Here is a 12,511-nt window from a genome sequence, read left to right as displayed (position 1 = left end):
ATTTTGCATTATCATTGATAAGCTCTTTTTAGTTACTGGTAGTCGTTCATTGTTTTGTTTGTATATCCTTTTCAGATCTGTGCGCTTATAGATGTTGTCTCCCCTCCTCCTCCTCCTCCTTCCCTCCCCTCTTCCTCCCTCCAGGTGACAAGTACTGGGTGTTCACAGAGTCCAGTATGGAGCAGGGTTATCCTAAGAGTCTGAAGGAGCTGGGCACAGGGCTGCCCAAAGACAAGCTGGACGCTGCCCTCTTCTACACTCCCACCGGACAGACATACTACTTCAGAGGGACCAAGTGAGTTGTCTTTCATCCTTCATTCCGTTCTTCATTTCTTTACTTTTTCTGTGTACCTTTCTATCCTTCCCTCTCTTCTGGTTGTTTTCCCTCTGTCGTCCCTCTCCATAACTGCCTCTCTCTGTCTGTCAGGTATTACCGTTTCAATGAAGAGTCCCAGACTGTGGACAGAGACTACCCCAAACCCATCAACACATGGCAGGGTGTCCCCGACAACATTAAGGCTGCCATCATGAGCGAAGAAGGATGTAAGTGTGTCAAAACGTGCATGTTAAAGTAGATGTTCGTTAGAGTGCCATTGAGCATTATATAAATTGAAAAGGATAAATATTACAGTGCTTTTGTGATGTTAGAGGAGGCTATCATAGACCACTGCAATTTCTGAAGGTAATGTATCATAATTAAGCAATAAGGCCCGAGGGGGTGTGGTATATGGCCAATATACCACGGCTAAGTTCTTATGCACGACGCAACGCGGAGTGTCTGGACGCAGCCCGTGATATATTGGCCATATATCACAAGCCTCCGAGGTGCCTTATTGCTATTATAAACTGGTTACCAACGTAATTACAGCAGTTAAAATAAATGTTTTGTCATACCCATGGTATACGGTCTGATATACCACGGCTGTCAGCCAATCAGCATTCAGGGCTCGAACCACCCAGTTTATAATGACAGTTATATCTGATCTTTCATCCTCCCTCTCTCTTTTCTAACCTTCTCTCCAGCCTACACCTACTTCTACAAAGCCAACAAGTACTGGAAGTTCAACAACCAGCACATGAGGGTGGAGTCGGGCTACCCCAAGTCGGTGCTCAGCGAATGGATGGGCTGCGCGGGGGAGGAGCCTAAGAAGCGGGACGGCGAGGAGGAAGTGATCATCATCGAGGTGGAGGAGGCAGAAGGCGGGGCCACGGCTGCGGCCGTGGTGATCCCTCTCCTCCTATTGGTCTGCGTGGTCCTCACTCTGGGAGCCCTGCTGTTCTTCAGGAAGTACGGGACGCCACGACGTCTCCTCTACTGCCAGAGATCTCTACTGGACAAGGTCTAGAGACGAACTGAACGAATGAAGGATGGGCGCAGAGGGACAGAGAGAGAGAAAAAGAGAGACTGAATGAATTGAAAGATTGAAAGAAAAAGGGGTTTGGGAGGGTAAGGGTAAGGGTGAGGGTGAGGGTAAGGGTAAGGGTAAGGGTGAGGGTGAGGGTAAGGGTGAGTAAAGTAGGATGAAAGGAGTTGGGGTTTTAAAAGAGAAGGGGTAATGGAAGGGTTGATGGACATGGGGTTTGGTTGGTTGGTTTGTATACGCCCCAGAAGACGAGGGAGAGGGACAGGGAGGAGAGAGAGTCAATCAGGAAAGACAAATGTATGTTATCTATTTACATGTACAGCTTTGCAAGTTTAAAATTAGGAACAGGCCCCTACACAAATCACAGAGGAGGGAAATGATGAGATGACGATGATGATGATCAACATTCCATGTAGTTGCCACCCCATCTGCAATAAATCTACTATCATGTCTCCATGTGTCCCTCCCTCCATTCTATCCCTTCTCATTCTTCCTCTCCTACAATCTCCCTCCCATCTACTTGACGACTCCAGCTGAACTGCTGTCTGAATTACATTTTAAACCTTTATACAGGTACTTTGTTGTTTCATTTTTGGTTTCGCTCTAATTATGAAATCCAGGCCCGAACACCAACAAACAATCACTCTCTTCCTTTCTCCTATCACTGAGAGAAGATACTTTCCAGTCTCTCACTGTGCTCAAGCTAGCACCATGGTCTTAAAGTTGTGGTTCTATTGCGAGGAGCATGCTATGGGCACTACCCTCGCTCTAAAGAGGGGATAAAGGGGTAGTTGTGAGTCATAGTGAGAAAGGCTAAGGTCTTGTCATAGAGGGTCCAAGACAGTCTGTTTGTATCCTAAAAGGAGCATCCCCACCCAGTTCACAAATCTGAAATCGCACAGGCCCTTGGTACGGAGCCTGGTCTCAGTAAGCAGTCAAAATTGGATGGAATTAAAGTAGCCATTTTGGCTCAACAATAAAGCCAGTTTCAATATTACTCCATGGAAAAGCAGTGAAGCTTCATTTCATGTTACCCATTCCAAATACTAATGTATTATCGTATTTGTTATGTTTTTGTTACTATCATTGTTATAAATGTTGTTGTTATTATTATGACTATGGTTATTATTATTCTTGTTGTTCTCCAGGTGTAGTCGTACAGTAAATTGTGTTTGTTGTTTTTGTACATTGTCATTTCGAGTCCTGCTGGACAGAGACAATAACGTGACAATGATCATCAAAATGGCTCCCAAATTTCACATTAGAGTGGTGGACTTGGGCGAGTTTGAAAGTGTTTCCTTTTTTGAAACACTTATTCTCCCATTGCTTGGTTGGCATATAAGAACAATCAAACAAAACTATTTATAAGCAATTCTGATGATGCTTAATGTTTTTTAGTATTACACAAATTGAAAAATGAAGTAGAATTGTTTTAGTAATAACAATGATAATGGTAATGATATTTATAATGATAATGATATCAATAAAAAAGAGAATTAGATTGTTTTGCCTGTTTCACCTTTTTGCATTTCATGAGTTAAAATGAAATAACAAATATTTTCTAAAATATGTCATACCTTACTTTTTGGTAGTGATTTTCTGTTATCGTAACACACACACATACTGTACAAACACACGCACACACAAACACACACACTGGGGAAGAGAATAGCCTTCAGACTGACTAACAAATAGCAGCCTGGCCTCACCACTATTCAAACAGGACTAGGAATGCTGAGCAAACCACAGAATGAAGAGCTGCTTCTCTGGTTCTGTGCATTCCATCTTGTTGTTAACCAGCTATCGTTTACAGCTCACCAGGGGTCATAGGTGGAGTGGAGGAGAGGAGAGCCTAGTTGAAGCTAGGAGGTTGTGTTGGACATGGCCAGAGAGCCATGAGCCCAGGGAAATGAGAAATGGAAAAAGTGATGGAATGATCACATTTTTCTGAGTGCAATGTTCCAACTGAGTTATGTTAACTACATCTGGAATTCTTAAAACATCGGAGCCTCCAGCCCCAACCCAGCGGGAGAGAGAGAGAGAGAGAGAGAGAGAGAGAGAGAGAGAGAGAGAAAGAGTATGAGCTCAATTAAGAGTGATGTCCAGTAAAGCTGAAATTATTTTATAGGTTTTAGAAAAATATTCCTAAGAAACAGCCTTAACTTACTGCCATCCCTCCTCTCTCTCCCCCCTATTCCTCCCCCGCTACCTCCCTCTCTCTCACCCGCTGTTCTAACAGAAACCACTGCTCCACTCACCACAAGAATCTCTGCTCTGTTTTCCTTCTCCTCACATCTCCTCTCATCTCTTCTCCTCACATCATATCTCCTCTCCTCACATCTCCTCTCCTCGCAGCTCCTCACATCTCCTCTCCTCACATTTTCTCTCATCTCTTCCTCTCGTCACATCCTCTCCTCACATCTCCTCTCCTCACATCCCCTCTCCTCACATCCCCTCTCCTCACATCTCCTCTCATCATATCTCCTCTTCTCACATCTCCTCTTCTCACATCTCCTCTTCTCACATCTCCTCTTCTCACATCTCCTCTCCTCACATCAGTGGCAGTCAGTGCCGTTTATTGGCTGCTACTTCGTCGGGAGAGGTTGTGTTTTTCTCTAGCAGGAGGTAAGCTTGGCTTCTCATATGGTGTTGAGTATAGCTTAAACCATGTATTTAGATCGTAGGTAGGTAGTTTATTTGGGTGGTTGTTGTAGGTTTCCGTGGGCAATTATTGTAGGTAAGTATTGTTTACGTATTGTTTAAGTATTGTTACGGCGGAGCACGAGGCTAGCTAGCTAGCGGGTAGCTACTGGTAACGTTTATTGGTTATTATCTGTTTAGTGCAATGGTGGAGAGTGGTTTCCAATGTTAATGTGCTAGCTAATGTACTAGCTAGCTAGCCAACGTTAAATTTTTTTGCTGCGTTATGAAAGGAACCTGACACGGACATGAATGATCTGTTTTGTGTGTTAACACACTCTTGGTATGCTAGCTAGCTAGCGGGTAGCTACTGGTAACGGTGGAGAGTGGTTTCCAATGTTAATGTGCTAGCTAACCAACGCTTAATTTTTTTTGCTGCGTTACGAAAGAAACTAGTATTGTTACGGTGGTTTGTTGTGACCAAGTGTTGGCGCTAAACTGTGTGTTTTTGGATGCAAGTGTTGGTGCTAAACTGTGTGTTTTTGGATGCTAGCATGCTAGTTAGCTATGGTGTCATAGTTAGCTAGCTGAATAAAGTGGGTTGAGTCTATTCCTTTAAACATTGAACCGCTGTGGTTCACAACAATTCTGATTTCTAAAGGTGGAAGTTGGTAGAGTTTTTGTTCGGGTGGTTCAGTGAAACAATTATAGTTGTTAGAAGTAGAAGTTTTTGGTGAGGGAGGCCCTGCTCTCTACTGTCCCAGATGTTTAGTTCATTTCATTCCGATCTCCTCTGCATTATTGTAGCCATTTGCTACAGCCTGTCAACTATGCCTCTGCCTATCCCTGTTCTCTCCTCTCTGCACAGGCTACACAAACGCCCCACACCGTGTGGCTGCTGCCTCTCTAACCTGGTGGTCCCTGCACGCACCCCACACCTGGAGTTCCAGGTCTCAGGCAGCCTCTGGAACTGCCGTTCTGCTGCCAACAAAGCTGACTTCATCCCAGCCTATGCTAATCTCCAGTCCCTCGACTTCCTGGCGCTGACGGAAACATGGATTACCACTGAAAACACTGCTACTCCTACTGCTCTCTCCTCATCTGACCATGTGTTCTCGCATACCCCGAGAGCATCTGGTCAGAGGGGTGGTGGCACAGGAATCCTCATCTCTCCCAAGTGGACATTCTCAATTTTTCCCCTAACCCATCTGTCTATCTCCTCATTTGAATTCCATGCTGTCACAGTCACTAGCCCATTTAAGCTTAATATCCTTGTCATCTATCGCCCTCCAGGTTCCCTTGGAGAGTTCATCAATGAGCTTGACGCCTTGATAAGTTCCTTTCCTGAGGATGGCTCACCCCTCACAGTTTTGGGGGATTTCAACCTCCCTATGTCCACATTTGACTCATTTCTCTCTGCCTCCTTCTTTCCACTTCTCTCCTCTTTTGACCTCACCCTCTCACCGTCCCCCCCTACTCACAAGGCAGGCAATACGCTTGACCTCATCTTTACTAGATGCTGCTCTTCTACTAATCTCACTGCAACTCCCCTCCATGTCTCCGACCACTACTTTGTTTCCTTTTCTCTCTCGCTCTCCTCCCACACTACTCACTCTGCCCCTACACAGATGGTAATGCGCCGCCGCAACCTTCGCTCTCTCTCTCCCACTACTCTCTCCTCTTCCATCCTATCATCTCTTCCCTCTGCTCAATCCTTCTCCCTCCAATCTCCTGATTCTGCCTCCTCAACCCTCCTCTCCTCCCTTTCTGCATCCTTTGACTCTCTGTGTCCCCTATCCTCCCGGCCGGCTCGGTCCTCCCCTCCAGCTCCGTGGCTTGATGAGTCATTGCGAGCTCACAGAACAGAGCTCCGGGCAGCGGAGCGGAAATGGAAGAAAACTAAACTCCCTGCCGACCTGGCATCTTTTCACTCCCTCCTCTCTACATTTTCTTCATCTGTTTCTGCTGCTAAGGCCACTTTCTACCACTCTAAATTCCAAGCATCCGCCTCTAACCCTAGGAAGCTCTTTGCCACATTTTCCTCCCTCCTGAATCCTCCCCCCCCCGCCCCCCCCTCCTCTCTCTCTGTGGATGACTTCGTCAACCACTTTGAAAAGAAGGTTGACGACATTCGATCCTCGTTTGTTAAGTCTAATGACACTGCTGGTCCTACTCACACTGCCCTACCCTATGCTTTGACTTCTTTCTCCCCTCTCTCTCCAGATAAAATCCTGCGACTTGTGACTGCAGGCCGCCCAACAACCTGCCCGCTTGACCCCATCCCCTCCTCTCTTCTCCAGACCATCTCCGGTGACCTTCTCCCCTACCTCACCTCGCTGATCAACTCATCCTTGACCGCTGGCCATGTCCCTTCCGTCTTCAAGAGAGCGAGAGTTGCTCCCCTTCTCAAGAAACCAACACTCGATCCCACTGATGTCAACAACTACAGACCAGTATCCCTTCTTTCTTTTCTTTCCAAAACTATTGAGCGTGCCGTCTTTAGCCAACTCTCTTGCTATCTCTCTCAGAATGACCTTCTTGATCCAAACCAGTCAGGTTTCAGGACTGGTCATTCAACTGAGACTGCTCTTCTCTGTGTCACGGAGGCTCTCCGCACTGCTAAAGCTAACTCTCTCTCCTCTGCTCTTGTCCTTCTAGACCTGTCTGCTGCCTTTGATACTGTGAACCATCAGATCCTCCTCTCCACCCTCTCCGAGCTGGGCATCTCCGGCGCGGCTCACTCCTGGATTGCGTCCTACCTGACCGGTCGCTCCTACCAAGTGGCGTGGCGAGAAGCTGTCTCCGCACCACGTGCTCTCACCACTGGTGTCCCCCAGGGCTCAGTTCTAGGCCCTCTCCTTTTCTCCCTATACACCAAGTCACTTGGCTCTGTCATATCCTCACATGGCCTCTCCTATCATTGCTACGCTGACGATACACAACTAATCTTCTCCTTTCCCCCTTCTGATAACCAGGTGGCGAATCGCATCTCTGCATGTCTGGCAGACATATCAGTATGGATGACGGATCACCACCTCAAGCTGAACCCTGGCAAGACGGAGCTGCTCTTCCTCCCGGGGAAGGACTGCCCGTTCCATGATCTCGCCATCACGGTTGACAACTCCGCTGTGTCCTCCTCCCAGAGTGCGAAGAGCCTAGGCGTGACCCTGGACAACACCCTGTCGTTCTCCGCCAACATCAAGGCGGTGACCCGCTCCTGCAGGTTCATGCTCTACAACATTCGGAGAGTACGACCCTGCCTTACACAGGAAGCGGCACAGGTCCTAATCCAGGCACTTGTCATCTCCCGTCTGGACTACTGCAACTCGCTGTTGGCTGGCCTCCCTGCCTGTGCCATTAAACCCCTACAACTCATCCAGAATGCCGCAGCCCGTCTGGTGTTCAACCTTCCCAAGTTCTCTCACGTCACCCCCCTCCTCCGCACACTCCACTGGCTTCCAGTTGAAGCTCGCATCCGCTACAAGACCATGGTGCTTGCCTATGGAGCAGTGAGGGGAACGGCACCTCTGTACCTTCGGGCTCTGATCAGTCCCTACACCCAAACGAGGGCATTGCGTTCATCCACCTCTGGCCTGCTGGCTCCCCTTCCTCTGCGGAAGCATAGTTCCCGCTCAGCCCAGTCAAAACTGTTCGCTGCTCTGGCACCCCAATGGTGGAACAAGCTCCCTCACGACGCCAGGACAGCGGAGTCACTCACCACCTTCCGGAAACATTTGAAACCCCACCTCTTTAAGGAATACCTGGGATAGGATAAAGTAATCCTTCTACCCCCCCCCCCCCCCCCCAAAATTGTAAAGTGGTTATCCCACTGGCTATAGGGTGAACGCACCAATTGGTGAGTCGCTCTGGATAAGAGCGTCTGCTAAATGACGTAAATGTGCCCTTGAGCAAGGCACTTAACCCTAATTGCTCCTGTAAGTCGCTCTGGATAAGAGCGTCTGCTAAATGACTAAAATGTAATGTAAATGTAAGATGAGGGAGAATTGTTTTGTTTTTTATGAGCATTGCATTATTTGTACTACAGCATTTTGGATGACTGTCATTCATATTCTATTCACGCTACTACATGATACTCAAATTTTCCCTGTACCCATGATGAGGTTGCTACGACCTAGCCTATGAATGAAAGTTTACAACGTAGGTGCACAGATCAAGATAATTTTTAGTAATCAAGGTGACAGACAGTGACACATTCAATACCAATTTGCACACTTTTGCCTGCTCCTAGCTGATATAGAGTGTAATCATTAGTCCAACAGTTGCAAATTCGAGTTTCTATTGGACAAATGCAGGTATGTTTATCCCCGTTTCGTTCTGTTTGCTTCCGTTTAAGAAATATTTTTCTACAGAATCGGTGGAATGGATACACCCCTGATCACACGAAAACAGTTCACTTTTATAGCAGCCACATAAAAACAGCATGATCACTTTGCTCGTTGTATATATAATTCCTTCTCACCATTGTCTACACGCTCTACTCCTCTCACTGTTTCCCTTCACTTGTGGACTTCAGTGCACAACACATCAGCTGTCTGTGACCAGGTGAAAAAACCTTTCCAAGCCAAACTTTAATATCATGACCGCTAACCACTACACACAGCCTACATCGTTGTCACCTCATAGTCAACTAGAACTACTAGAACGAACGTGTGAGTAAGCCCGCTCCAATCATGCAGTACAGTGTACAGTCAGAAAGCAGTTTAGGAGTTACACCGGCGGGCCCCGGTGGCAATAAATTCATAAAACCAAAAGCCTACCTTGACTTGGATGCGTTCCAGTGTTGGATAGCCATAGAGCCCCACAGTGGAGGTGTCATAATACCCATAAAACCTAGCGGTCAAACATGGAAATGGTTCCAATTGTTTTTTTACACCATTAATTTTTCCCATAGGGGATTTTAGAAACACTTAAAATAAGGGCTGTGTTTCGTGTAGGCTTACCTTGGTTTACGTTTTATCAATATATTCGGCTCTATTTACTCTCATATTCAAAAATGCTAATTAGCATCAAAGAAGACATCATGCAAGACTACAAATCCCTGCAAGCTCCTGCACGTCATCTCTAGCTGAAACCTTTGCTAAACAGGTATTGTGTCAATTTAAAACTTGCACAATTTAAAGAAATGTTGCCAATTTATTAATTACTACATTTAGCCAACATTAGATAGTTAATCCAGAGATTCTTACCTTTGCCTCAATTCAGCAGTCTCTTCCAGATCACCATGGTATTTGTAGTTCTTTATGAAAAAAAAAGAAAACTTGAGCATGCATAACTATTCACCCTCCCAAAGTCAATACTTTGTAGAGCCACCTTTTGCAGCAATTACAGCTGCAAGTCTCTTGGGGTATGTCTCTATAAGCTTGGCACATCTAGCCACTGGGATTTTTGCCCATTCTTCAAGGCAAAACTGCTCCAGCTCCTTCAAGTTGGATGGGTTCCACTGGTGTACAGCAATCTTTAAGTCATACCACAGATTCTCAATTGGATTGAGGTCTGGGCTTTGACTAGGCCATTCCAAGACATTTAAATGTTTCCCCTTAAACCACTCGAGTGTTACTTTAGCAGTATGCTTAGGGTCATTGTCCTGCTGGAAGGTGAACCTCCGTCCCAGTCTCAAATCTCTGGAAGACTGAAACAGGTTTCCCTCAAGAATTTCCCTGTATTTAGCGCCATCCATCATTCCTTCAATTCTGACCAGTTTCCCAGTCGCTGCCGATGAAAAACATCCCCACAGCATGATGCTGCCACCACCATGCTTCACTGTGGGGATGGTGTTCCACTTCACCAATTTTGACTATTTTGTGTATGTCCATTACATGAAATCCAAATAAAAATCTATTTAAACTACAGGTTGTAATGCAACAAAATAGGAAAAATGCCAAGGGGGATGAATACTTTTGCAAGGCACTGTACATTGATAAAAGTCACCTTGTCCTAGAGAGATTTACACGGTTATGAAAACATCACGCCAGGGTAAGCCTACACGAAACACAGCTGTTATTTTAAGTGCTTCTAAAATCCCCTTTGGAAAAAATTAATGACGGAAAACGATTGGAAACATTTCCCTGTTTGACTGCTAGGTTTTATGGGTATTATGACTCATAGTGTGGTACTCTATAGCCAGCTAGCTAACATAGCATCCCTCTCTGTTTGAGCCGGGTGTTTGAGTAGGCTAAACTAGCTTGCTGCATTCACATTTACATTTTAGTCATTTAGCAGACGCTCTTATCCAGAGCGACTTACAGTTAGTGAGTGCATACATAAAAAATTTTTTTCATACTGTCATTCCCCGTGGGAATCGAACCCACAACCCTGGCATTGCAAACGCCATGCTCTACCAACTGAGCTACATCCCTGCCGGCCATTCCCTCCCCTACCCTGGACGACGCTGGGCCAATTGTGCGCCACCCCATGGGTCTCCCGGTTGCGGCCGGCTACGACAGAGCCTGGATTCGAACCAGGATCTCTAGTGGCACAGCTGCCTTAGACTACTGTGCCATTCGCTACCTAAGTGAAAGTTACAGTTAAAAAACATACAACCAAATATAGCTAGCTCTCTCTTTCTTGCTTCTCCTTCATTTTAGAAGAAATTAATTAGTTTAAAACTGTTCAACTATTGTATTTCTCTCTCTTTGAGTCAACTACTCACCACATTTTATGCACTGCAGTGCTAGCTAGCTGTAGCTTATGCTTTCAGTACTAGACTCATTCTCTGATCCTTTGATTGGGTGGACAACATGTCAATTCATGCTGCAAGAGCTCTGATAGGTTGGAGGACGTCCTCCAGAAGATGTCATAATTCCTCTGTAAGTCTATGGAAGGGGGTGAGAACCATGAGCCTCCCAGGTTTTGTATTGAAGTCAATGTACCCAAAGGAGGACAGAAGCTAGCTGTCCTCCGGCTACACCATGGTGCTACCCAACAGAGTGCTGCTGAGGCTACTGTAGACCTATTTAGTATAGTTTTATCTAAAAATGATACATTTTTAAATGTTTCACTATCCAACTGAGAGGAGATGTGAGGCAGTGGAGGCTCCTTAGAGGAGGAAGGGGAGGATGGTCCTCCCCTTCCTCCTCTAAGGAGCCTCCACTGCCTCACATCTCCTCTCACCTCCTCTCCTTACATCTCCTCTCACCTCCTCTTTCCTCCTCTCCTCTCCTCACATCTCCTCTCACCTCCTCTCCTCACATCTCCTCTTCTCACATCTCCTCTCCTCACATCCCCTCTCCTCTACTCCCATCCCCCCTTCTCCTCTCCTCCCATTCCGCTCCCCTCCTCCCATTCCCCCATCCCCTCTCCTCTCCTCTCCTCCCCTCCCCTCCCATACATCTCCTCTCCTCACCTCTCCTCTCACCTCCTCTTACCTCCTCTCCTCTCCTCACGTCTCCTCTCACCTCCTCTCCTCACATCTCCTCTTCTCACATCTCCTCGCCTCACATCCCCTCTCCTCTACTCCCATCCCCCCTTCTCCTCTCCTCCCATTCCGCTCCTCTCCTCCCATTTCCCCATCCCGCTCCTCACCTCCCATTCCCCCATCCTGCTCCTCTCCTCCCATTCCCCCATCCCCTCTCCTCTCATTCCCCATCCCCTCTCCTCTCAATCCGCCATCCCCTCTCCTCTCAATCCGCCATCCCCTCTCCTCCCATTCCCCCATCCACTCTCCTCCCATATCCCCCATCCCCTCTCCTCCCATTCCCCCATCCCCTCTCCTCCCATTCCCCCATCCCCTCTCCTCCCAGTTCCCCATCCACTCTCCTCTACTCCCATTCTCCCCATCCCCTCTCCCCTCCTCCCATTCCCCCTCCCCTCCCCCACATCCCCATTCCCCCCTCCTCCAATTCCCCATCCCCTCTCCTCTCCTCCCCATCCCCTCTCCTCCCATTCCCCCATCTCCTCTCCTCACATCCCCTCTCCTCATATCCTCTCTCTCCCCATCCCCTCTCCTCACATCCTTTAACTGTTTATGTTCCATCTGTGTGGATTGGAAGCCATTTTTATATTCTTATAACTTTACGAAATGTTATAATTTTCTCTCCATTAAACGCTTGTTCATAACTTTCTCAAGCTTTACTTTGTGGATCTTCTTTCAGTCTTTCCATTCTCTCTCTCCATCTTCCTTTCCCTCTGTGTCTCTCCCTCTCTCTCCCTCTTTCATCCCACATCTGTTCCTCTCCTCGCCCACGTTCTCTGTCCCCTCTCCACGTCGCCTGGTATTTCCATTTGTCTCATGCTCCAACTAATCTTTCCCAGCATGCAGTATTACAACCATTTATCTTTTCAGACTAATTTCCATTCCGACACTCCATCTACATCCTTGGGTTAACACCACTAACATTCAGATGATGGATGGATGAGAGAAGAGGGAGAATGTGTGATAAACAGATGGACAGTATGCACACACACGGTCACATAAACTTGTGTTACAGAGAAATAGAGCAGGCAGCCATGTTAGTGAATGTGTTTGGGCCCAGTCAGTCTAGATGGCA

General features: G+C 46.9%; 1 protein-coding gene across 1 annotated transcript in view; it reads left to right on the top strand.

Annotated features, from left to right (window-relative positions):
- mmp14a (matrix metallopeptidase 14a (membrane-inserted)) overlaps positions 1–2,865 on the top strand; it is a 24,690-nt gene extending 21,825 nt beyond the window's left edge. The window contains exons 9-11 of the mRNA XM_084166028.1: positions 145–295; positions 428–543; positions 1,024–2,865. Coding sequence (XP_084022154.1) covers positions 145–295; positions 428–543; positions 1,024–1,346 — 590 coding nt within the window. The 3' untranslated portion in view covers positions 1,347–2,865. The remainder of the gene's footprint in view (positions 1–144; positions 296–427; positions 544–1,023) is intronic.
- Positions 2,866–12,511: the final 9,646 nt, after the last annotated feature.

Source organism: Coregonus lavaretus (assembly GCF_964263955.1).
Source record: "Coregonus lavaretus genome assembly, chromosome: 7".
In the NCBI taxonomy this organism is placed as follows: domain Eukaryota; kingdom Metazoa; phylum Chordata; class Actinopteri; order Salmoniformes; family Salmonidae; genus Coregonus; species Coregonus lavaretus.
Note: the sequence above shows the minus strand (reverse complement) of the source record. Positions and strands in the feature narration are given on the sequence as shown.